The following is a 27079-nucleotide window of genomic DNA, read 5'->3' as shown; positions in this document are numbered from 1 at the left end:
AATGTTTTCTGTAAATATTTTTTCATCTACTTGTATAACAAAAGCCCCAAACCTTCGATCGGATTTTGTCCGGAAAGAAAATTTTACCAAATAAACGATTCAAACAAAGAGTAATTTTCTAGCCAAAATCCCATCAAATTGTACAAAATTAAAAAAATCCTGCACAAAAAATAACTGTACATTGACGCGCCCCTCGAAGACCCCACCATCCTCAACCTAAAAAAGAAACCTAACCTCAAACAATGAGACATTCCTGCCCCAAACCCCCTACCGGCCCCACCGCCGTTGGGCAGCTCCCTGTACAGCAAAATTGTTCACCCACACTGCAATTGGCCGCCATTGTCAACAATTGGAAAATGCACCAGAGCCTTCTCGGCCACACCGCCGAGGGGCCCGCCAACGGCGCACGAAAAGTGGTAAATAAAGAAAAAAAAAACAAACCCCCCCTCTGATTATCCTACCCTCCCCCGTGATCCTTCTCAGATCCTAATTTGTCACAGACAAACAGATGAAAAACGCTCGCTTAAAAGCGCCACCATGCGGCCAATCCGAGAAGCTCAGCTGTCAAACCGATTCGCGCTTGCGCGTCTTTTTGTCTGTGACTGTAAACTACAGCACTCGGCTAAGCTTGTGTTCACTTTTCATTACTTTTCCTCCAAGTAAATAGTCACCATTCGTTTAAAATATCATTAAAAAAATGTAATTTTCGTCATTCGCGTGTAGTTGATAGTGCCACAAACGCCAGCAAGAAAGCAACGGGTAGTGCAATGGCCGCCATCCATTAGTCGTAGGACAGTAGAACGGTTCTTGTTGCCGGTAGCGTAGAGCGTTTTGTCCACATTCCACATATGTTATATTTCTGCTATGTAAGTACATACTTTTTCAGTTGTTGTTTGTGTTGCTGTACATAGGTGGCGAACATGTGGTCGACTGCTTATGCTAGCTACTTTGGCACATGAGAAGCATTGTTTTTGCTTATGCGGCAAGCTGTTGATGGCTTATTTGGGATTCTGTCAATGGAATTGTAAAAAAATTGTTTTTATTGATTAACAAATACTTCTTTTTGATTACAATGAAAACTTCCATCAATGGAGCATCATGGTATAGTAAAAAATCAAAAAAGACCATGCGTCTCCATCAAATGTTTAAATTTCAGTTTATCTGGTAAAATCGACTTGTGTAGAAAGAATTGTATTTTTTTTTGTTGCCTTTATTATTTAGCAATATGACAAAACACGATTAGCATCTTTTGATTTGTAATTTATGCAAATCATTACGTTTCACGTTCTCAGTTAATTTACCAACGTATCATTATGCCAACAAAAAAAAGTTTTTCTAAACTTTTTCTTTCCAAGCTTTTTTTTCTGAAAGCTGAAGTTTTCTTTGGTAAAAAGGGGCGATTGATTGTACATTTTATGAAATCTATGAATTTTCATAAAATTTTCTTCTCTACAACTTTCTCTACTACAACGAAAACTACCAAAGACATAAAACGTCATCGGTCAACGGCCGAACGGTCGACACCAAATCATCCGAAGACACCATTCAGCTAACTTTAAGAAAACAATTTTTATTGGATTTTTCTTTGCAGAAATATTAGTTTTTAGTATTTATAACAGAATCGAATAGTAACCCTTTCCAAAATAAATGTAGAATTCTTCAGCACTGAAATGGATGCTGAAAAGTTGAACTTTGTAGCACTTGTTTGGAAATATTTTTTTTATTTAAACGATTTATTGACTAAATGCATGGACATTTGACCTATAATTCTGTTCAAAGGTTGTTTCTCGGAATTACAAAACAATTTAGTATAGAACTCGTTGCAAAACTTGATTTTTTCAACACTCGCCGTATTTGTCAAACTCAGTGAAAAATCCTCTTTTTGCAACTTGTTGCATAAACTACTATTATGCAACAAGTTGCACAAAGATTTTTTTAAGTATGGCAATTTTTACAACGAGTTCCATGCAACTTTTATTGGCAATTCTAGACAAACACCCTTTGAATGGAATATCCAGGTGTTTAGTCAATTCACAGTTTAAATCAAAATTGAAAAGTATGACTTTTCGATAAAAGTCCTCACAAAATCATCTTTTTGCAATTCCGTCGTGAAACTACTTACTTTTCCTGTCATTCTTGAACGACGAAATAGCCTACTTTTCTGTACCAAAAATAACAGAATCGAATAGCAACACTTTTCAAAATAAATGCTGAAATGGGTGTTTCAAAAGTAACACTTTTCAACATTTTTTTTTATTTAACCGATTTATTGACAAAATACATGAAAATTTGACTCAAAATTTCACTCAATGGGTGTTTTTGGGAAATGCAAAAAATGTTGTATGGAACTCGTTGCAAAGCTTAATTTTTTCAGCACTCTTCGTATTTATCCAACTCGGCGAACCTCGTTGGATAAATTTACGACTCGTGCTGAAAAAATCCTCTTTTTGCAACTTGTTGCATAAACTACTATTTTGATAAAAGTCCTTACAAAATCATCTTTTTAGCCCCCATTTCAGTGCTGAAAAGTAGAATTTTTCAGACATTGTATCGAAAAGTATTACTTTTCGATTCTGTTAGATTTAGTCAAGGAAAGTAGGCCGTTTCGTTGTTTAAAAATGACAGGAGTATTAAGTAATGTCACGACGGAATTGTATAAAGTTGTTTATTTTTGTGATAAAAAAGGTCTAATTTTTTTGTTTAAATTGAGCACCTCAAATATCACATTCGATTTTATTGGTCGATTTTAAATGGAATTTCAAACCAAAGTAGAGAAGTTTTCGAAAAAACAGAAAAAAAAGTAAGTTGACTTAAAAATGGAAAAATAAAATGAGTGTATGACGGACGATTCGTTTATAGCCAAATTAGGGTTTTATTCATTTTATTTTTTAAATGCGCTCTAAAATTTTATTTATTTTACATCAAAAATGAATTTCTGTCTCTTTTGAAATAAATAGGCGTAATTATTCCATCACGTTATATTTTAAGCTGGGTGACGGTGTCCATAAAAAGCAAGCAAGATTGTCTGATCTGATTTTCGAAAAAAAAATTCAACATTTAAAAAAAAAAAACGAAGATAATTTTCATAAACTTTAGCTTAAAAATTGCATAAATGGTGCATTTTATTTACTTTATGCACCTAAACTATTTGTAATTTAAAAACTTTCATAAAGTTCAAGATTTTTTTTCAAGATCAAGTTAAAATTTAAAAAAATATCAAGCAAAGATAATTTTTAAAAACACATATTTCCCTTCATGATGTACATTTTTACTGTGTAGTAACATGATTTTCCATAATATGTATCATGAAAATTCATAACATGTTTAAACAAGCCCTGATTTTTCAGACCAATTTTGAAGGGAGGGGGGCGACATAAACTTTGAAAAATATTTGCAACGGTCTAAATGCAAATTAAAATAATTTAAAAAAAAAAAACAAGAAAAACATAAAACAAGCGAAGTAAAGTTTTACCACAGTCTGTGGTTTTACTTAGACCAAAAGTTGCTCAAAATCACCTCCTGAACACGGGAAAAATAAAAAAATAAAAAAATGGGCAGTAGAGGGTTGATGTCAAGATTTTTTTTTGGCTGTTACACTTTGAAATTTTACAGATGGGTGCAACCAAGAAAGGTTTTGTCTTTTTATTCCAAAAAACTAACTTTCCTGAAGACACCATGTTCAAAAAGCCTTTTCAACGTTGGTCCAATAATGGGACCCTTGCCCTATTATTATAAACCTCATTTTACACTAGAGGCAGTTCACTTCTCGTTTATCTAATGGCAAAATAAGTGCTTTGCGATATTCCACAAGGAATGAGTAAGTGCGGGGAAAACCCGGTCGAAGCAATTTTCTCGCGCAAAAAAAAGAAAAAATGAAAATGATTCCGGAAACTTAGCCCAGCCCCAAAGGAGTGTTACGGCGGCAAAATCCAAACATAACGCGAGCATCGGGGCTATCTAGATGAAGATTTCGCTGTAATTAGCCTCAATGAGTCTGTCGCAATACATTAACATTTAACCCATACGAGAGTGGTCAAACCCTATGATAACATTAAAAGAACATTGCAGTTTTGAGCTATCCCAATAATGATGCATCCTTCCTAGAAAAAAAAATAAAATAAAAAAAGCTATGAAATTTGGAAACTATCTTGATTTTTAGCTTAAAACTGCATTATTTTATTGATGCACTCTTCTTTGTAGGATAAATAATAGTACTATTTTTAATATTTTAACATATGCCTTTAATTTCGAGCCAAATATTTCGTTAGGGAACAAATTTTTTATTTCTGTTTGTAAAAGAAGGTTGGCTGATCGTATGTTTACTGATCAAAAATCAAACCATCCACATTAACGACCCCCGGGTCTTTTGTGGTCTCTATTGCAAGTTTCTGCTCGAACCTAGGAGTCCGAAGGCTTGAATGGGGAGAGCACCCAAACCTCTTTCTACTCCAAGGAACCTTCCACCCCAGTGTTTGAACTGACGACCTTCGGATTGCGAATCCAACCGCCGCCAGCGATTCCACCGGAGTAGGCTTGGTTTGGTGTGTTGTTTGTACTTATGGCATGGAGACGACTCCTACACCTGGAATTACTTAACGGCCTAACAACCAAGGCCGGGACCGACATTTTACTTCCTCATCCGATGCAAGGTTGCAGCAGATGGGAATCGAACCCAGAATCATCCCCTTACAAAGCGGACAGCGTAACCATTCGGCCACGCACTGCCACGCCATGTTTACTGATGTAATGATTAAATACATCATTTTTATCAACCCAGCTTTTATGCATTTTAATATATTTTGATTTTCATCATGAAACTAAGAAAGTCACAAACGACTCAATACTAACAATTTAAATAAAATCTCGTTGTCGGTTCTATTATTATCGAACTGTTGTTCATGATGGGCACTTTCCAAAGGCAAAAGGGTCCGTAATTTTTTGTTGTCCAACGGTAAAAAACATGATTAAGAACCATTTCTGATCACTTTTTTTCGCTTCACTGCAAAAAAAAATTGACAAGGCAACATTTTTTCAATGGATCAACTATGATCCCCTTGGAACGAGTTGTCAAGTAGGACCTTTTCTGTCAAGAAGGAACGCGTATTTTTGAACTGAATTAAAAATTCATTTTAAATCCTTTGCGGTTGTGCGATGGGTTAAGGGCCCACCGGAGAGGGAAACTGAAAGATTTTTATTTTTATTGGAACCACTGCCAGAGAGGGGAAATTTCATTGCTACTATGATGACTTTGACGAAAAACATCAGTTCGTACCAAGGCGCGTGCATCGAGCCAACCACGTGGCCCAAAATCATAGCCTACCTAAAATCCTTGCATACGGCATATAACACGTGGTGGGGTAGTGTTTTCATGTAATCACACTATTCAAGTTATAACGAAATATTTCAAATGGCTAATGGTAAAAAGCAGAGATAGTTTTTCAAGAGTACTAACTGCATGCATTCCTTTTTTGCAATAACAAACATGTAAGAATATAATTGGACAATTCCCGTTATCGTAGAATTCTGCAATTCTGCACACAATTGGAAGCAGAGTGTTGAAGTAGTTTTCTGCAACAAAAGTTACTTCTTTTTCGTGCAGAACACGAGCAGAAAAATGCAGGAACAAAAGTTACTTCTTTTTCGTGCAGAACACGAGCAGAAACATGCAGGAGCGCGTTCCCGGACACTTTTGTGGATAGATTTTTCTCCCACTTCCAAACAAGCTTTTTTTGAAAATGGCTATTCTAGCTTTGTTGGTCTCTTGCAAAACTTCTGAAGTAACTAGGTCTTTTTTCGGACTTACAGAATTGCTGAATTTTTGTAAATACTGCCTAGTTATGTACCAGCAAAATAAACTTTTTGGCAGCGTGAAAAAGTCCCCAAATATCCCCAATAATCCCCCAAATAATGTTTCAAAAATGTATCTTCCGGATAAAATCGAAGAGTTGGAGTCGTCGTATGACTAATTCTTTTGAAATATTGAATCTGTATTTTTTTCGGAAATCCTACACTCATTCACCTGTTAACGTATCAACTGAGATTCTCTTTACAATTTAGTATACTTGATACGTCACCAAGAACTGATTTGGTTCTTATTTTCGTGACAAAGATTTTTTTAATAGAAGTTTCCTAACCTCGAAAAATAAGGGACCAGCCGCTCAACTGTGGTTCTTGTCGATCCAGCTTTTCCATTGCTCAAAAAATATCTACGTTTTGCTGGAAGCATTTTTGTTAGAACATTTCCGGGATGCTCCCTGCTATTTTGTAAGGCGACTAAACTATAAGTTTCATGCTATAGGCACAACATGATCAAATCATACCAATTATTTTTTTCTACAGAAAATATTGTGCTACACGAATAGATATCCTGTCAGCAAATCTAAAAACTTTATTGTTGTTGAATCTGTAAACATATAAATGCTTCCAAAATCTTTTTTTTTTTTTTGGATACCGAAGTAAATGTTTTCAAAATCGACAACGTTATTTCCAAAATCAAACAAATATTTCATATGATATTTTAATGTTTACGAATTTCAGATAAGCATACAGGATTTATATCCGTGTATAGAAAAACCTCTTGGTCAGCCACTTCTTTTTGTTCAGGGTTTATCCATAAAAGACGTAGTTTTCATAACGATCACATTATTGCCCAAACTTTCCCGAAACAAAAACAAAAACAAAAACAAAAACAAAAACAAAAACAAAAACAAAAACAAAAACAAAAACAAAAACAAAAACAAAAACAAAAACAAAAACAAAAACAAAAACAAAAACAAAAACAAAAACAAAAACAAAAACAAAAACAAAAACAAAAACAAAAACAAAAACAAAAACAAAAACAAAAACAAAAACAAAAACAAAAACAAAAACAAAAACAAAAACAAAAACAAAAACAAAAACAAAAACAAAAACAAAAACAAAAACAAAAACAAAAACCAAAACAAAAACAAAAACAAAAACAAAAACAAAAACAAAAACAAAAACAAAAACAAAAACAAAAACAAAAACAAAAACAAAAACAAAAACAAAAACAAAAACAAAAACAAAAACAAAAACAAAAACAAAAACAAAAACAAAAACAAAAACAAAAACAAAAACAAAACAAAAACAAAAACAAAAACAAAAACAAAAACAAAAACAAAAACAAAAACAAAAACAAAAACAAAAACAAAAACAAAAACAAAAACAAAAACAAAAACAAAAACAAAAACAAAAACAAAAACAAAAACAAAAACAAAAACAAAAAACAAAAACAAAAACAAAAACAAAAACAAAAACAAAAACAAAAACAAAAACAAAAACAAAAACAAAAACAAAAACAAAAACAAAAACAAAAACAAAAACAAAAACAAAAACAAAAACAAAAACAAAAACAAAAACAAAAACAAAAACAAAAACAAAAACAAAAACAAAAACAAAAACAAAAACAAAAACAAAAACAAAAACAAAAACAAAAACAAAAACAAAAACAAAAACAAAAACAAAAACAAAAACAAAAACAAAAACAAAAACAAAAACAAAAACAAAAACAAAAACAAAAACAAAAACAAAAACAAAAACAAAAACAAAAACAAAAACAAAAACAAAAACAAAAACAAAAACAAAAACAAAAACAAAAACAAAAACAAAAACAAAAACAAAAACAAAAACAAAAACAAAAACAAAAACAAAAACAAAAACAAAAACAAAAACAAAAACAAAAACAAAAACAAAAACAAAAACAAAAACAAAAACAAATATTGTTCTTGTATTTTTGTATTTTTGTTTTTTTGTATTTTTTATTTTTGTATTTTTGTATTTTTTTTTTGTATTTTTGTATATTTGAATTGTTTTGTTAGGATGATTATACAAGTTATTGAAAATGGACTGGACAAAGGTCACCGGATAAATGCTTGGTTTTCCGGAACCATGTCAACAAGTAATATATTTTTGTACGTGATGCGAATTTCCATTGATTTATATTTTTCCCTGAAAATAAAACGAATTATCGGTAAAATGTAACCAGAAGCATAAAAATCCGTTAAAATGTGCTAAGATACATTTCCATAAAAATTTCCAGAACCGATTCCAGGAAAAATGAGCCGTCGCATGACGTCAAAACATGCAAACGGTAATTTTCACAGGTTCAATGGGGGAGCCCCTGCGTGGTTCCGAAAGTGGCTACTAGCCATAATTGGCGCATCTTCAAATAATGAATCTAAACAGCATGTTCAAGAATATTTATGATGTTTGTATTATCGCTAATTTTGATTGAAATCGAGAAATGGCCATAACCCAGCAAAACTTGAATGCTCCAGGTTGCATTTGACTGGTAATTATCAGTACTTTTCAAGGAAAAATATGGATCTACTGAAAATCTCAAGAGTGAACATTTCTCTAAAAAGCATGATGATTATCTTTTCCATACTAAATCTACGTGTTTTTGCTAAAAAAAAAATTACTGAAAACTAGGTATGTATTTGTATAACTTGAAAAAAAAAAAATCAAAAGTCGAACAAAACAATTAAATTTTCTGTTGAATACAAAATCACACAAATATATGAAAGTTGAATGATCATAATTCTTCACCCATCACTTCAGCCACGTGATTACCATGATGGAGTCACAGTTCATGCTTGAAACCGCGCGCACCTTGTTCGCGGGCGCCAAACAAACTTCGCGTGGCCATAGTAACGACAGCAGGCAAACGACGCCGTCCACTGGCGAAGGTGAAAATCTTGATCAGCCAGTGGTGCTGAAATGGCGGCCGCTGAAAAAATCGATTCAAAATTTTGAACTAACAAATCTCCTAAATGCGAAAGATTTTCTTCAACATGTATGGGCATTTTGGAAACGTAAATTACTCAAAAAGGAATTCTAGCAATAAAAACTAGCATTCCTTTAGCCGTATCGGAGAAATAGCTTAGCAAAGGCAACGATTTCATAGTTTTCCATACATTCGCGAATCAATCTAGCAAAATTATAGTTTCAAACTTTCAATGTAACAAAAGGGTTCAACAGATAACATTGAAAACTTTCCAGCTTGTTCAAAATATATTAATTTAGGAGTTGGAACAGTTTGAACGCAATCTATCGAGTTATTCTCATGTTCTGGTGATAGAAATGAAACTTGGGCGGGTGGACGATTTTCCGTCTCCGGTGGTGGCTTAAGCTAAGTTTTAAGACCCAAATTGAGAAAAAAAAATGTAAAAGGCACAAAAGCGCTGTCGTCTGATTATTATTTTGAGCGAGCTTTCGTGTTAGAAGGAAGTTATGAGAAATACACTGAGATAATTTTTTCTAAACAATTTATGTTATCTAGCCAACTCAATTATTCTTATTTTAATAATTGTAGATAGGTTATGGCCCACTTTTGGTTCATGTCACCTTAATTAAACAAACAACAACAAACATAACTAAATGTGATGAAAATGCATGGACTTTTATTTGCTCATTATTTTTTACTGGTGCAATCAAACACAACAAAATTGTTGTAAATATTTTACAAGTTTTTTCTACCAAAAGTAAAATTACAACTGTAAAATTGTTCAACAAATTGCAAACAAACATAATTCCATTGACATACTTCCTGCTACCTTTCATTTCATTTCAAATTAATCAAAACTCAATCACAAAATCCTTTTGTTGATTCTCAAGATTCCGCCCCGCTTCGTTTCCTTTCATCATTTATCATTTTAGAGGTGCGTAGTTGCCCTGTCACCCTGCGCTAAGATTTAATCGGTCTTGCTTTTCTTAATTCCTTGTTGAAGCCAGAAAGAAAACTCATTACTTACTAGAACACTGTCACGTCACTTCTGCCACTTTCAATAAAGCATAACCACTTTAATCAGGGGAAAACCCCTTTCAGTTATCCACCAAACGAGAACGAAAAAGTAATTATCGACTATTAAAAAATTTAAATCAAAATTATGGTTTCCCCCGGCGTTCGTCGTACACACTAACACTAACAAGCCACACCACAAATACTAGGGTGGTTAATTTGCGATTAAAGGTTCAGATTACACTGGGTTAAATGAAATGCACTGTAGGTTGGCATTATTTGAAATGCTTATGTTTAAAAATTTGCTAATTTATTTAAAGAATAAAAAATAATTTAAAGTATAATTTTTCTTTATTTTTATAATTAAGAAAAATTAAGGGTAAATTGTCTCCTTTTGACCCTGTCTATCAAAAAAAAAACATAATTTAAAAAAATATCAAAATGAAATGTTTTTCAAATAATTTCACATTAATATATTCCCAACATAAAAAGAGCATTTCCAAAACTAATAATCCCTACCCCTTAAAAAATGAAAAATATGTTCCTCTCGATTTCGCTTCATTTTTCACCGCTGAATGAGTGTGCAAGTCGGGCGAAAGTGTTGGTCGTCATAATTTTTCCCCCCAAACTTGCCGCACTTCCTTTCACCGGCAAAACTGGTAACCTTATCTAGATTGTGGTCACGTGGGTGACTGCTAGAAAAAAAAGAAAAGAAAAAGAGAATGTGGCAATCTTGATTTCTGTGAAAAAATACAGTTGGTCTAAATGTAGGTCAGCTCTAAATGTAGGTCAGCTCTATAATTTGGCACTTTTTTCAATGTGATTTATATTAAAGAGTTTATAAAAATTACTCAAGCTTTAAATCTTTAAATCTTTAAATCTTTAAATCTATAAATCTTTAAATCTTTAAATCTTTAAATCTTTAAATCTTTAAATCTTTAAATCTTTAAATCTTTAAATCTTTAAATCTTTAAATCTTTAAATCTTTAAATCTTTAAATCTTTAAATCTTTAAATCTTTAAATCTTTAAATCTTTAAATCTTTAAATCTTTAAATCTTTAAATCTTTAAATCTTTAAATCTTTAAATCTTTAAATCTTTAAATCTTTAAATCTTTAAATCTTTAAATCTTTAAATCTTTAAATCTTTAAATCTTTAAATCTTTAAATCTTTAAATCTTTAAATCTTTAAATCTTTAAATCTTTAAATCTTTAAATCTTTAAATCTTTAAATCTTTAAATCTTTAAATCTTTAAATCTTTGAATCTTTAAATCTTTAAATCTTCGAACAGTTAACTTTGTTCTTATTTCAATTTCATATCCAAGCAAAAAGTTCCCCCACCATGAGTCATATTTCGTCAATAGAAACTTCCACTGCTTTTGTTCAGTGTGAAAACGGCACAAAAAAAACTCAAAGCCTTTAATCTGTGTAATAAAATTTTAAAGCCATTCCCGAAAAAAAAAACTTCGGCTGACCTCTCCGGGAAATCTCCGCTTTCACGACACCAGATTGCATTGCGGTTCCAGCAGTATACCGTTTAATTTACATAAATTATTCCATCATTCATTGCCACCGTCAAAATTCTGCCGGGCACTTGAAGGGATCGTCGCTGCAAAAGTGTCCTAAGTCCTAAGTGTCCATTGTATTTTTTATATTTTGCATATTTGGCAAAAATCGAAGGCAATTTTTGTTTTGAAAAAATTAAAAAAAATCATTTAAGTCAGATTTGCGATTTTCAACCAATTCCCAATGGCACGACAAGTACTGGAAAAAAAGTTGGGATTTTCCGCTCCCAACTAAACCTCTTTGCGTGCAAGTGCCCTCGCCGATAGAGTCGCTCACCAACAAGGACCTAATTTGAATATTTGTCCATAGGCCGAGATTTGATTGACATCACCACCAGTCGAGGCGTCTGCGTGTTTGGGGGGGATTATACATACCCACGAAAAAAAAAACCGACGAATTAATTGTACAACATTGTAATAAAAGGCTTTGCTCGCGTTCCAAGCGATTGTGAGGTGGAATTTTTAAACAAATTTCAAGACGCAAATGTGACATTGACATTTTGAGATTGATGATCTTTGATATGTAGTGTTGAAATACGTTGTTTTCATGATTTCTTTTAATTAAACTATCAGAAGGAGATATGGAAGGTTGTTTTAAACATTTTTCAAGATTAACATTGCATTTTTTTAAAACTAATTTTTTAAATTATTTTTTATGAAAATCGAAAGTTAAAATGTCAGAAAAAACAAAATGAACTGAATGCTCGAAAGATATAAAGTTGAATAAACAAAAGGTTAAAATTGATATAAAAAAGTTAAATGAACAATGAGTCAAAAGTAGATAAACGATCTTAAAAATGAGTTTTTGAATTTATTGAAACATTAAATATTTCTATTCAACCAATTTTTTTTAAATTTACTTTCTTAGTTTTTCCATTCTTCTGAGAATGAGCTGAAACTTTTCTTACATAAGTCCATTTAAACATTAAAAAAAAAATTACGGAAGTATTTTTTCATCGTTGCAATATCCAATTCCATCCTCAAAAATTTTGAAAAGTTTTTTTTGATAAATAGTTTAAAGAAAACTAGGTTGACATTTTTTTTTGTTTTAAATCTTGAAAAACAAATTTAAAAAAGAAGTAAAAGAGAAATATTTCAAAGCAAATATCGTGTCATCAAAATTTTTTGCAATATCAATTTCAAAGACCGATAAAAATATTGTTTAAAGCTCCCCTTTGACATTTTGCCAAGAACTTAGGCAGCAATTAATAATTACTGAAACAATATAAAGTATAAATAACTTCTTCAAAATATTTGAATTTTCAGTTTTTTCGTTTCAATTGCAACGAAATTATTCTGAAATTTGGATGTTCTAATTAGAAAATTATTAAATTTTCTACTTTTTTTCAAGCAATTTGAAACTATAATTGATACTACGAATACAAAGAGACGAGTTGTCTCTTTGTATTCATAGTAATGCATTCTGTTGAAACGCTCAACCAAACCACAATATAATTGATACCACAAAATATTTTAAAACAACATAAATTGTTTAATGAATTAATGAATCATTAATGAAAATGAAAGGCAAATACAATTGTTATAATTGTTAACATGGAAAACTATTGTGCAACTTATTTTTTTCTGAAAGAAATCATAAAATTTTTTTTAATAATAATGAGAAAAAAACATTTTTTTACAAATATTCCAAAGTTTACATTAAGTATTGTTTTAAAAATGAATACAGTTCGAGGTTTCCACTTCTCCTCCTCAGATATAAATTTCAAAACATCAAACTTCACAACTTTCCTGCAGAAATGGTGCTCACTCACCTAATTCTTCATTTATTTATCGACCATCTACTTCGTATTGGCTTAATATTATCTAGCTAATTCTTGAAAATTTTCCGAAATTTCCATTCATTCAAATCACAGATAAGTGAAGCAACATTTTTTAGGAATAAATAATCATTCAAAACAAAGTTTTTTCGCACATTACTGCCATCTATCGGCGAGTAGCACCGTTCTCAACTCTCACCGTCATCTTTCCATACGAAATCAGTTTGCCATTGCTTCTTGTCACGTTTTCCCCTATTTCCACTGCTGTACTAATCCACTTGTTGACCTAGCTAATCTAGATCTCCAGCAGCTCTTATCTGACCGACATTGGCCCAATGCACTAGTTTGCTCCGTCCGTCACGCTGCCATGCTTTCGAATGCGCTTCGATTAGTCGTAAATTATGTCGCACCTTGTGTTTTTGTTGTTGTTCTAGTATGTGTGCGTTCGTGTGATTGTAGCATGTAATCAGCGTTATTGTTTTAGAAGTTAGAGTTCGCATTTAGAGTAATTAAGCTAAAATCAAAAATGAGAGCGAACCCTCCCTCGCTCTGATTCCTCCCTCCCTTTCGGCGGCTGGTAATTACGTCTTTCCTCCCTTTCTCACCTCAATCAAACCCCAAACAAAAATTAAACCCTGTGCTATATGTGTGTTACACAACCACACCCACACCAAAACCACCCACAAACCACCACCACCACGTGTAGAGCTCCCCATCGGACACCGTCTCGAGCAGCGACCCAGAGAACTACTACTATGAGGAGGAGGACGACGACGATGACCGCCGACTGCAGCGCCACCCGCGGCCACTAGCGGAAGCGGCCAGCGAGTTCCACCAGGTGGCAGCACCGCCGTACGTGCCGATCCGGTCGTACACCAGCAATGTCAACAAGTACTACCGCGGGGGGAATTTCGGTCACCACGGAATCGCGTCCGCGTCCACGGCCTACTATCGGAGCAACGGCTACTTAGACGAGCAGGGGTACGAGCGGGAGCGGGAGCAGGTACCGGTGGCGCGCGAGTGGCACGGTGTGGGCACTAGCGGCAACTACAACGGTCGGCACCACGACCAGAACGGAACGAGGAGAGGCGAAAGCTACGGCAACAATTTCATAATAATGACCAGCGAGCTCGGCGCAGACGCGCCAGAACGGAACCCGAGAACGCCCCCGGGCAATAGCAATGGAGGGAGTTTCATCGGGAGAGATGGAGGAGGTGGGGGCACTACCACCAATACAGGTGCAACGCCAGCGATGGCTTCGGGAGAGAACGGTCCGGCCAGTCAGGTTAGTGGTTTACCGACATCTCCAGGTAACGGAACGTTTGGCACGGGCCCTGCGAACCAACAGGCAAATATTATCAACAACAACAACAACAGTAGTAGCGGTCAGAAGGAGGCCAACGAAAGTGAACCAAGTGCCGCCCCTGCGCCGCCGCTGCCCGCGAAGCCGAAGCCGTTAATCAAGAGCAAGGAATCGGTGTCACCGTTACCGTTGAAACGGGCAGCCTCCAACAAGCCAACGACGCCAATTCGGGACATCAATGGCAACAGTGGTGTTGGTGGGCCCGGTAACTTCGACGCCAGTCCAGTAGCGGACGGCGATCCTCAAGGACCTGGTGCAACGCTTAGTGGGGACCTAGCCGGTGGAGTTCCCGGTGGAATACGGAACAATCCGAACGCTCCGACGCGCGCGCTTGGTGGGATCAAACCACGGAAAGGTGGCGGCTGGAAGGCCCGACCCCAGGACAGTGAGTCGTTCAACAACGGGTTCTCTCCGACGGACGACGACGAAGCCGGAACCGGTGGGATTAATACGCGAAACGTGAACCCGGTGATAACCAGTAACGTGGTGGTGAAGGGTGGTAAGATCGGTTCTAGTGGTGGTGGTGCAATCGGTGGTGGTGGTCGTGGTGGTTGGGGTGCAAACCGTCGGGCGATCCAGCCGGTGGCCGTACTGCCCCCGAGCGGAAGCCGCGTCCAGAGTCCCTCGGCGGAAGGTCTACCGATAGCGGCCGGAGTGCCGCCCCCTATGGACATTCAGAGCGAGAACTCCTCCTCGCAAAACCTTCCGACGCCGGTCCATCCGGCCATTAGCGGTGCCGCGCGGACCCTGTCCCGCACCGACCTTTCCTTCGACAACACCCCCGGTCCGTCTGGCTTATTGCCACACAACCCGGGCGTACCCGGCACCATCGGGGGCAATCCGCAGTCACGATACTCAAACCTGTCGTTCTGGAAGGCGCGGCGGGTGCTGTTCTACCGGAATGGCGATCCGTTCTTCCCGGGGGTCGAGATCCGGTTCAAGCCCGGGCGTGACATCTGCACCCTGGAGGCGCTCCTGGATAAGATCTCCGCCCGGATGGATCTGCCCCGGGGCGCCCGCTACATCTTCTCCATGGACGGCGACCGGAAGTACTCCCTGGACGAGCTCGAGGACGGCTCCAGCTACGTAGCGTCCTCGTTCAAAGTCTTCAAGGTAGGTACCCTCCAAAAATAACCCCTTCATGCCCACCATAAATCAGAGAAAATCAATTCCCGAAACTATTTTTAAGCGAAAAGCTGGCAAAAACAACCCCCGCCAGAAAGCCCCGAAAAACGCGACGCGAAGTGAGCTTCTTTCTAGGTTATGTCGGTCGGTCAAGCGGACGGTGGTCGCACTAATTAGCATTGCAAATGGGGCAGACCGACCAGCAAGCAAGCGGGTGGAAGCAGGGGTAAGACGACGTCGCGCGATCTGTGCGTGCCAACTTGGTGGGATTAATTCTAGAGACCGCTCCCTCTAATCCGCCGAGCAGTGTTGCCAGAAGGGAAGGGTTGTCTGGCTGCGGGACGTAATGCTTTGTGTTGCGAAAACAAATATCTGTTGAGCTGAAGTGGTGGCCATTTTTTATTACCTCGAGTCTTAATCTTCTGACTCGCAGAAATAGACCCTTTGACGTGAGGAAACACAAACCACCTGGTGGCGAGTAGCGACAACTTTTTGAAAATTACAAAAAGTTTTCGCTGGCAACTTTGGCCACATTTGCAGCAAATCTGGCACCCCTGCCACAGCACAGCCCCCACATGCTTGAGGTTCTCTCCTTCTTGGTCAGTAAGTTTGTTGTTTTTTTTCTTTCGCTTTCGTTTCTAAGCAATCGATATTTGACCGCTTTGTGGGGACCGCTTCCTTGGAGGTGGCAGCGAGCTGGCCGCATTTCGAGGCTCCAGGTTGTTTGGGTTTGGGAATCTAGGATGATTGAACGCGCGCCTTCTCCGAAGCCAAATGGTTCCGCGCGCAAGGATGGTGACGATCTTCTCCATAATTATCGACACGAAGTTTTGGGGGGGATTGTCAGGAGTGTTTGGTTTGGATTGGAGTCATCAATAAATCTTTCAATAGTCTATTTGAAAATCAAAAAGTTTTAAAAAGATAGGCTAATCTGAGGGAGGTATTAGACTATGGAAAACAAACAAACTCGCACTTTTTGACAGTTTGGCATTTGTTTGCAGAAACGTCATCAGCCTGCCTACATTTCGCTTTGTTTGCGATTTTGCCGCAAACAAGTATGCGAGTTTGGCAAACAACTCTGGAGTTTTTTTTTAAAAGGTCCTATAAACCAAATTTTCATTTTTTGCTTTTTGGGTGTTTTTGAATACCCTTGACTCAACCGCACATGAACACTGCGGGTTTTGTTAAATACTTACTTCTTGTCTCGGATTTCGCGAAAAAAAGTTCCATCTGTCGAAATGCTTATGCGTTCTTTTCAAATGTTACTTCAGATATCAAAAATCAAGTCTGAACTCTAGTCTGGACTTTTTTGGGTTAAAGATCCTATAAACAAATGTAAGTTATGTGTATTCTGCTTACTCTGATGTACATTGACATAAGGTGTGAGGGGCACATACTAAATGTTTACATTTTGAAGGACATTAAGCCTGATCTACAATCAAATTTACGAAAACAATCAACAAGTTGATCCAGATGTCAGTCGAGTATCAAACATCGGCTGCTGCGACCCTTGTCTGACATCGAAGTAACAAAGTAAACAGGGGAAAATGTGACAGACGCGACAGATTTGGTCAATTTTTCGATATCGCATGATGTAAGGGAGGTGAAAAAAACTTTTAAAAATATTGGAAAATGTATTTTGTAAATATTCGACCGGGAACTAAATTCTAGTCCAAATATACAAATATTTACTTATCCATGCCAAATTATTACGTAACTCTTTTAAAACCTCATTTAATTCGCTCATACCACGTGAAATCACCAGTCACTTCAAAGGAAACATTCATTTTGTCCTCGATAAAGATTACCGTTCGCCCTCATCAGGCGCAACCTTCAGGAAGCGGTTTCCGTCGTTACATCATCCGCCATCATTAGTAGCCGAAAACCTCCGTCCGGAAGTTCGTACAGCTCTAATATCTAATCAACTTTTATTAGTTTTTAACGGCCTCCGGTGCTTCCTCCTGCCTGCAATACCCAAACCATATATTGCAGAGCATGGGGCCACTCCCTGCCTAACTACCGTCTTACTGACCTGTGTTCATGGTCATATCCTTCCCGCAGGGTGTGTTTAACTCATAACAACCGCAACAAGGCTAATTACCGGGTCCATAAATGGAAAACCAATTTCCTGCTGCGGGTTTCCATTTTTTTTGGGAGTGCCTTATTAGATTAAGTGCAATTTTAACCCTCAAGGATTTGAAAACATAAACATTTATTTATTCCAGATTAAAACTAATTTTAGTTACCCGTACAGTAAATTTTCAATACGGTGAGAACTTCGATATAAACAAACAGCCTATCCCACTCTTACTCAACGTGAACTGTCACTCGAGCAAGTGGTATACACAGAAAAAAATCAATTCTCGAAACCGTGAAGTCAGTTCACGATTATGAGAACCACGAAGGAATATATTCACGTTTATGGTGCAAATGCACCATACTCATGAATAAATTCCTTCGTGGATCTCACATTCGTGAACTTAATTCACGATTACGGGAATTGATTTTTTTCTGTGTAGACTGTTTATTTACATTCAAGGTTTCGTCCTTTTGAAAAGTGACTACGGTTATGTTCGTTCCAAGAACACAACTTAGTTTGTTTTGATAAAGGAGCCATTACACTACGGCAAACAAACTCGCACTTTTTGACAGTTTGCCCTGCTTTGTTTGTTTGCCTGGATTTGTTTGTACAAACGTCAGCCTGCATACATTTTGCCTTGTTTGCGAGTTTGGCAAACTGTCAAACACGAAAAAGTGCGAGATTGTTTGTTTGTTTGCGGTAGTGTAATGACTCCGAAATGAAAAAAAAAATGTTACTCACCTAAAAACGTTACTCGCAGAGGTCCTAATAAAAAAAGTGATGAGTAAAAAAACAGACTACCTACAGACTTTTTGTCAAGGTTATACAGCCACCGCATTTGAGGAAAATTGCATCTTTCTACTGTGGGGGAATAGATTGAGGTTATGTAAATTCAGACCATTTTATTAATTGCTTGTAATTTTAGATAGGTAAGTCAGGTCTTGAAAATTCTTAATCCACAAGAAAGGTTTTCAGAACCTATATACTTTTAGAAAGGTGGCAGATTTTCATGCAAAAACCACCCTTTTTGAAAATTGTGAAATTTATATGCAGCAGTTTTTTAAGCATAACTTTTGATGTGCTTTACTAAATCTTTTAAATTTCAATAGGGACTTATAGGACCCGAAGACGAATCGAATGAGGCCAATACGGTCAAAATCGGTTCAGTCAGTGATGAGATATTCCAGTGACATTGATTGGGTGCACATGTCTACAAACAGCCAAACACACAGACATTTGCTCAGCTGGTCGATATGTACAAATGAAGGTAGGTCTAGGAAGTCTAACTAAAAAGTTCATTTTTCGAGTGGTTTTATAGCCTTTCCTCAGTAAGGTGAGGAAGGCAAAAAAATAAAAAGCTTTGTTAGGCAATTTATCAAACAAACAAATAATCGCGCATTTTTGACAGTGTTGCAGTTTGCTGCTTAGTTTGCCACAAACAAGTTTGCGAATTTGGCAAACTGTCAAACAAGAAAAAGTGCGAGTTTGTTTGTTTGTTATAGTCTAATACCTGCTTAACTATCCTAGTACACTATTGTTGTCAGACCGGACCATCGAGATCCTCCTTAAGTTTGAAACCATTTTCTGTGGCGCCCATACCAAATTTCTGTTTTGAGCGCGTGAGTACCTTGTAAAAAGTAACAGATCGTCACCTTTTAGTTGTCAAACCAAAAAACCGCAAACTAGTCCAAACATCGAGTTTAGATTGTGGATTTAATTTCACACAGCAATAAAGCTTATTTTTCTGACCACAATAACAATTTGAATGACAACATCAAACAACATCAATTTTGAAAATTTTGGTCCGCAGTGTTTCTTGACAGAAAGTATCTCCCTTGACAGCTCGTTCTATGGGGTCACACCGGGCCATAGTTGAATCATCAAATCACAGTTGATATTTAATTTTTCGATATTCTGCATACAAAATTGAATAGGGGAAATAATCGTATGTTTGGCAGGTTAAGCTCTTGCTCCTAACTCCATCCAACTTGCTGATTTTCACTATTTAGACAACTAATTTTGCAAAAATTCTGATAGAAACTTGCTTGCTCACTTCTTATTTAGCTATTTATCACTCGATTTCAGTTGAAAACGCTTTTAAATAGCTTTAATTGAATGTCAAAGTTCTGACCTGCCAACATTAGAGGCTCGCTGGAATTAGATGCTGTTCCCCTAAGTGATAAAAAAATTTCTATTAAAATTAACCCAATTTACAAAAAAAAAATCAGTAGGCAGAAGAGGGATAACAACAGCATCGCACGTAATCAATCATTGCTGGGCCTCTCTTTCGTTTGCCGCAGTCAATTACAGTTTAAAAAAAATCAGCAAGGATTTACATTTTTCACCATTTTCAAGGTGTGACCTCGTTCCGGGCGCTCATTTCCATAATGATTTGGGCCTCAGTCCAATTTTCGCGGGCCCTTCAGACAGAACCGTAACGAAACCGTACACGCTAAATTTGAAACTTAATTTATGACGTTGCAAAAGAAGCTAATAATTTGACGCGAGCGCCGCAAATTAGGGTCAAAAGCATAAATTTCCCTTCGACGCCATGTTTTTCTACCCCGCCTCCCTCCCTCTTCACCAAAGAGAAGCTTTCACTTTCATGCTTTTTGTTTCCCTCTCTGCCCACAAAGCGTCAAAGCTTGTGAATGTGTAAGCTTTTTGTTTTGCTGTGTGGACAGTGGGAGGTCCTCCCGCTCACCCTCTCTCATTCTCTCTATTGGACTTCTCGGAATTCGTCCCAGAAATTCGAACGACTTCGTGCTGGGCGACCCAACTTGAATCGGTGTGCGTGCGAGCTTTTACAGCTATCAACTGTTGACAATCTTGAAGTGGGTTTGGGAGGGGTGAGAAAATCAAATCAAAGCAGGCGCGGCAACTTGGGCGGCAGAGTTCAGATTTGTTCGAACGGTCGAGGCGGAGCACGTGTTTCGATTTTCGCTCTCTCTTGGTGGTGTGATTTTCAGCGCTGTATTGACAGGATATTTTAATTGCTTTCCGAACGTTGTGAGTGTTGTGATGAGATTAGTGAAAAACAAACATAAAAGTGCGGAAACTCTGGCAGCGGAAGCAGTCAATGAAAATTGAGGTTCGAGTGAGGGTACGTTGACACAAAGGCGGAATAGGTGGTAAGAGGACGAATGAAGCATTCATTTAATTTTCATATTGACCGTGACAACATAAGAGTTTTTGACATAGGGAGCGTTCCCTTACTACGTATCGCAAAAAATGAGAAAAACTAGACAAAATAAAACACATACTACTGATAATAAAAAAGCACATTTACCAGTAAGAAAAAAGTCATGCTTGTGCTTGAACAGCCTCCTACTTTGTAGATGTAAACAAAGTGGGATCATTCGAAAATCACGTTACGCATTTTCTCTATTCATCACCCAGGGTTTTCCTCTCGGTTTTCCTTTTAAAACTCAACCATTTTGAACATAATGTTTGGAGCAATATCCAGGGTTGCCAGATAAATCTGGGAATGCCAGATTTTTCATGTGTCAGCCAGAATAAAGTTTTATCATGATCTGTGCCAGATTTTGACAGATTTTGCCAGATTTTTAACTTTCGGCTAATTTCGAACAACTTTTTGATTAAAATAAACGATGTCAAATTTGACAAATTTGGGATCGCTGAACTCGAATATGAGCCATAGAACACTCCAAAGTACTCAGGGACTGTGCAATCCAAGATGGCAGCAAATATGGCTAAGCTGGAAAATGTGATTGCATTCCCTGAGTACTTTGGAGTATTCTAAGGCTTATATTTGAGTTCAGCAACCTCAAATTAATTATATTGGACCTGTTGACTGCCTGTTACATCTATCTATATATATAAAACAATTCGACGGTTTTGTTCGAACGCGAATCAGTTCAATACGGAGCGTCGGATCGAGGTGCTCTTTGTTGCGTTGGGTTCGTAAAGGTCCAAGGAAGGTTCTTACGCCAAAAAGTGACAACTTTGGCCACTCTGGAACCGATTCCGGAAAAACCTGTAGATTGTATGGGAAAAGCTGCGTAAAATCAAATTTTGATCACAGGAGGTAGAATAAGCAAACAAGCTAAAAACGTCAGGAAACCTATAAAGAGCAGGACGAAGTTTGCAGAGAAAAGTTTGATTCTGTATAAAAAATTCCAACATTCTAGCTTCGCCATCTTGGCCGCCATCTTGAATTTCACATTCCCTGAATACTTTGGAGTATTCAAGAGGTCTTATCCGAGTTCAGCGATCACAAATTAGTTAAATTTGACCACACGGAAAAAGTCATTTCTCGAAATCGTGAATTGTGTTCATAAATTTGAGAACTACGAAGGAATATATTCACGTTTATAGTGCAAATGCACCATACTCATGAATAAATTCCTTCGTGGTTCTCAAATTCATGAACACAATTCACGATTACGGGAATTGATTTTTTTCTGTGTAGATGATTGAACTTAGAAAATCCTTTATGGTGGTTTTTCCATTCAGCCGCCATATTAGACGCCATCTTGAATATCTCCTTACTCTTTCAGATTCAGGAAAATCAACAGGAAAATTTGGATTCAGGAAGGTTGATTTAGTCTAGATCGATTAAAAACTAGCTTTTTACACGATTTGCTTCTAGACACGAGAAATGAGCACCTTTTTTTTAAATTGGGACCTGGACCAAAAAATTGGCGTGACGGGACAACGCAAAGTTGCGTCAGTCATTAATCTGGTTCTTTTTGACCAATTTTCGATTTCTAAGAAGCATTTTAAAGGGTTTTTTGAATACGAAGAAAATCCGAAATATGATGCATTTCCGATTTCACGAACCATTGCAAACTAAACAATTGTAATTTTTCGTGACGGGACAACGCTTCCATATACCCACATCCATTAAATGTCCTGTATAATGTTATATCTACAGAATCTGCTTTTATCAATAAAAGGGGTTATAAAAGAGTAATTTTACTATTAAGTTTCCTTTAGAATGAATAAATATCTGCATTCCATCAATTAATTTGAGCATTGCTTTAAAAAAGTTGGCAAATTAAAAATTTCCAGCATTTATACAACTTATGCTCACAGTCACAGATATGTTTAGAATAAGAGTTTTGGTGTGGAAATATGTTTTTTGCCTTCCTCACCTTACTGAGGAAAGGCTATAAAATCACTCGAAAACTGAACTTCTCAATTAGACCTCCTAGACCCACCTTCATGTATACCTATCGACTCAGAATCGAATTCTGAGCAAATGTCTGTGTGTGTGTGTGTGTGTGTGTGTGTGTAGGGATGTGGGTCTGTGCACCAAAAAATATGCACTCGATTATCTCAGCACTGGCTTAACCGATTTGGACCGTTTTGGTCTCATTCGATTCGTCTTGGGGTCCCATAAGTCCCTATTGAAAATTATGAAGTTTAGTAAAGTACTTCAAAAGTTATGCTAAAAAACGGTTTTGACTAAAGTCCGGAAGATTGTAAAAAGGGTGGTTTTTGTCAGAAACCCCAGCATGTTATACATTTTTAGAAAGGTATTTAAAAGACCTTCCCAACGCGACCAATACATTGAAGATCTGACAACCCTATCAAAAGTTATTAGCAATTAAGTGTTATTTATGCACTTTTTGGAAGCCGGATCTCAGATATCACGATGAAAACGTTGTCCGGATCTATCATGCAACCCGTCGTTGAACAGGTAATCAAAAGACCTTTCCAACGCGTCCAAAACATTGAAGATCTGACAACCCTATCAAAAGTTATAAGCACTTAAGAGTTATTTATACACTTTTTGGAGGCTAGTTCTCAGATATTTAGATGAAAACGTATTCCAAATATATCATGCGACCTATCTTTGGATAGGTAATTTAAAGACCTTCCCACGAGCGTGTCTATTTTGGATAGCATTACCCTTTGAATGAGAGGAAGGCACCATCACCCTAAGGGTGGATTAAGTAACGTTTTTTTGTGTGGTTAAAATAGTTGGAAAACATGAAAAATTAACAGATCCATCTAAAGTTCAACTATTAAAAAAATTACTGCTTGGTAAACAAGTGCTCAGAATCAGTCTAATAGAAATGTTTGAAAAATGCATTTTTACGGGTTTAACCCCATTTAAAATTCACGGCCAGTTTTTGTTACACCTAATCAGGCTCATATTCAGGATTTGAGTTAGATTTGAGCTCAGTAAGCCCAACCCTAATTGCATTTCTGATACAACCAAGTGTCACAGACTTTAATGAAACATGAAAAAAATGCTTCTACGGGAACATATCGTCGCCGTCGTGCTAACTTGTCACACGTTTATTTTGAGCCAAATTGAGTTAAGAATGCCATTTTGTGCAGCTAACAATGCCTCACCTTTCGACCTTTACAGATCCCCAAAATTCGATTTCAATACTGAGATATTCAATAAAAACCGAAAAAACTCCGTACATGTTTGTCACTTTTCATAATGTGAAGACAGACAAAAATCAAAATACGAGCGCAACCTGTCAAAGCCTGTTGCGCCACAGGCTGATGTACACGCTACGACAAACCACTCAATTTTTGTACGGCGCAACAGATTTTTAAGCGCAACAGAAGAGATGCGCACTTCGGTTTGGTGGTGCGCGGATAATATGTAAGAAGTTTCAATCTTGTTGTGCAATCTTTACACAGCCTGAAAATCAATGTAAGTGCGATAATTGGCCAAAGGGATTTCAGGTCAGAACGCGTTTGACACAAGTACAAGTTAGACTGCCGTAAACATTTGTAATTACAACTCGGAACTCCAGCAACCAACTTCAACCAAACTTCGGGACAACGCACAGAAAGGTCAGCCAAACAAAATGTGTGCTTTATTATTTACATTGCATGCTCTCGTTTTTGAATATTCAAGGTCAAACATTAAAACGCGTTTTCTCGGAACGTTGAAATGGTGGGTGCGACAAGATAGCACGACAGCGTCGATATAGCACGATTCCATAAATCAGGCTTTTGAAAACTTCTCGATGGCTACAGCTTGGTGATCCCCTGAGTTAGACAAATATTTGCAACAAATTTCATTACGAATTGTGAAAAAAATACGAACTGGAAACACTGCCAATAGTTATCGGTTTATGTTACTCTGGAGCAATTCTCTACGAAATCGGTCTTTTTTCTTCAATTTTAATTGTTGTATTTTTTAATCCGGCTGAAACTTTTTTGGTGCCTTCGGTATGCCCAAAGAAGCCATTTTGCATCATTAGTTTGTCCATATAATTTTCCATACAAATTTGGCAGCTGTCCATACAAAAATGATATGTGAAAATTCAAAAATCTGTATCTTCTGAAGAAGTTTTTGATCGATTTGGTGTCTTCGGCAAAGTTGGTAGGTATGGATATGGACTACACTGGAAAAAAATGATACACGGTAAAAAAATTTGGTGATTTTTTTATTTAACTTTTTATCACTAAAACTTGATTTGCAAAAAAACACTATTTTTTTTTTCATATATTAACATTTTTTTAACAATTTTTCATATATTAACATTGAAAATCGGACCATTAGTTGCTGAGATATCGACAGTAAAAAATTGTGGGCTGTTTGGATGAGACTTATAAAACATCAATTTTCCTGTTTTTAAACCTTTGCATTGCAATATCTCAGCAACTAAAGGTCGTATCAACAAAGTCCGAAGAAGCAAAATATAGAGAATTTTCTCAGCTTTTCAAAAATATTTTTTTGAAAAGTGGGCAAACATGTTCACTAATTTAAAAAAATGAAAAACTGCGACTATTTTCAAAAAAGTCACCTAAAAATGGATTTAACATGAAAACGGTGCACTTTATCAAAATTTCGCTAAAGTACTTTTTGATTGCAAATTTGATTTTACATCGAAAAATGAAGTTGACAAATTTTTGCGACCAATAGGGGAAGGTGGGGCAAGACGACCATATGGGGCAAGAGGAACAATCGCTCCTACGGCCGTAATTTGTACAATTTTGATTATTTCCAGTATGAGGAATTGTTGCTAGCAATGCAATTAGCTGATTCTACTACCACATAACCGCCAAAATGACGTAAACGCCACGGGGCATAAGATTTAATGAAGTTTTTTTCGAAACCTTTGTTTTCTTATAATATTTGGAAAGTACAAAATAAGGCTTAGGGTTCGTTTTAAGGCTCATTTTATCAAAATGCTATTTTTCCTAGATCAGTAGTGTCCCTACAAATGACATGCACCTATTACAAAGTATGATTTAACTTTTGGTTATTTTTGTTGAGAGCTTTTAAAAAATCTTGTTCAGGTGGGGCTAGTGTACCATATGGATTTTTAGTATGGAAAAAATTACGAATTGCTGCAACAACATATTTTATTGGGAAATAAATACATGAAAGTACTTAAAAACTGATAAACAATCGTTAAAAAAAATTGTACATACAAAGTATAGTGATATTATGAAAATTTACTATTTATCATCGAAGTAGTATTTTTTTCGTAAAAACGATAAAATTTTTAGTAAAATATTATTATTTAATCTAAAAATGGAAGAAACCATTCAAATACATTCTAATCTGATGTATCTAAGTGATAACAGTTCAATTGTTAGCAAATTACCATATTTTTTCATGCATTGTTCCTCTTGCCCCAACGGGTTGCTCGTCTTGCCCCACTAGTTGTGTAGAACGTACGGAAAATCAAAAATTTTAAAATCAATTTTTCACATTAAAAAACAGGATTTTTTAAAAACTTGTTTAAACAAAGTCTTAGTCAAGACCTAGAATAAGATGATTATAATAAAATCCGACAGATTTTTTAACTTTTTAATGGGTTATAACGAGCATTTCCTTAGCTTGTTACACTTGCCCCACTTTCCCCTATTTCGATTTTTTTTAAAAATCAGTATTGATTCAAAAATTTATAACTCGCTCAATGATTTTTTGCACAACCTGGAAATTTCTGAAAAGTTGGCATTTTATGTTCTCTAAAACATATCAAAAAATTAAAAAAATAAAAAATAGTGTTTTTTTGCAAATCAAGTTTTAGTGATAAAAAGTTAAATAAAAAAATCACCAAATTTTTTTTACCGTGTATCATTTTTTTTCCAGTGTAGTCCATATCCATTCCTACAACTTTGCCGAAGACACCAAATCGATCAAAAAATTCCTTCAAAAGATACAGATTTTTGAATTTTCATACATCATTTTTGTATGGACAGCTGCCAAATTCGTATGGAAAATTATATGGACAAACTAATGATGCAAAATGGCTTCTTTGGGCATACCGAAGGCACCAAAAAAGTTTCAGCCGGATTAAAAAATACAAAAAAAAATCGAATGACCGAAATCCTAGAGAACTGCTCTCTGGGGCTAACTGAGGTAAATGTAATTCGTTTTAGAATTCTAAGTTTGCTGAAATTCAAGAAAACTGTACCTCGCGGTTTGCATGCGAACCTAAACCATACCTGCAGAACAATT

General features: G+C 36.3%; 1 protein-coding gene across 4 annotated transcripts in view; it reads left to right on the top strand.

The window, feature by feature from the left end:
* The first annotated feature begins 602 nt into the window (after positions 1 to 602).
* LOC120421546 (echinoderm microtubule-associated protein-like CG42247) overlaps positions 603 to 27079 on the top strand; it is a 92846-nt gene continuing 66369 nt past the window's right edge. For 2 of the 4 annotated variants that reach the window (XM_039584949.2, XM_039584876.2), the window contains exons 1-2: positions 603 to 866; positions 13809 to 15578. In XM_039584949.2, coding sequence (XP_039440883.1) covers positions 849 to 866; positions 13809 to 15578 — 1788 coding nt within the window. In that variant the 5' untranslated portion in view covers positions 603 to 848. Of the gene's footprint in view, positions 867 to 13808; positions 15579 to 20589; positions 20774 to 27079 lie in introns of those variants that run through there. The other 2 variants (XM_039584809.2, XM_039585086.2) reach the window with 2 other exon arrangements.

Source organism: Culex pipiens, chromosome 1, assembly GCF_016801865.2.
Source record: "Culex pipiens pallens isolate TS chromosome 1, TS_CPP_V2, whole genome shotgun sequence".
Classification (NCBI taxonomy): Eukaryota; Metazoa; Arthropoda; class Insecta; order Diptera; family Culicidae; genus Culex; species Culex pipiens.
The sequence above is the reverse complement of the archived record's forward strand: the minus strand, read 5'-3'. Positions and strand labels throughout refer to the sequence as shown.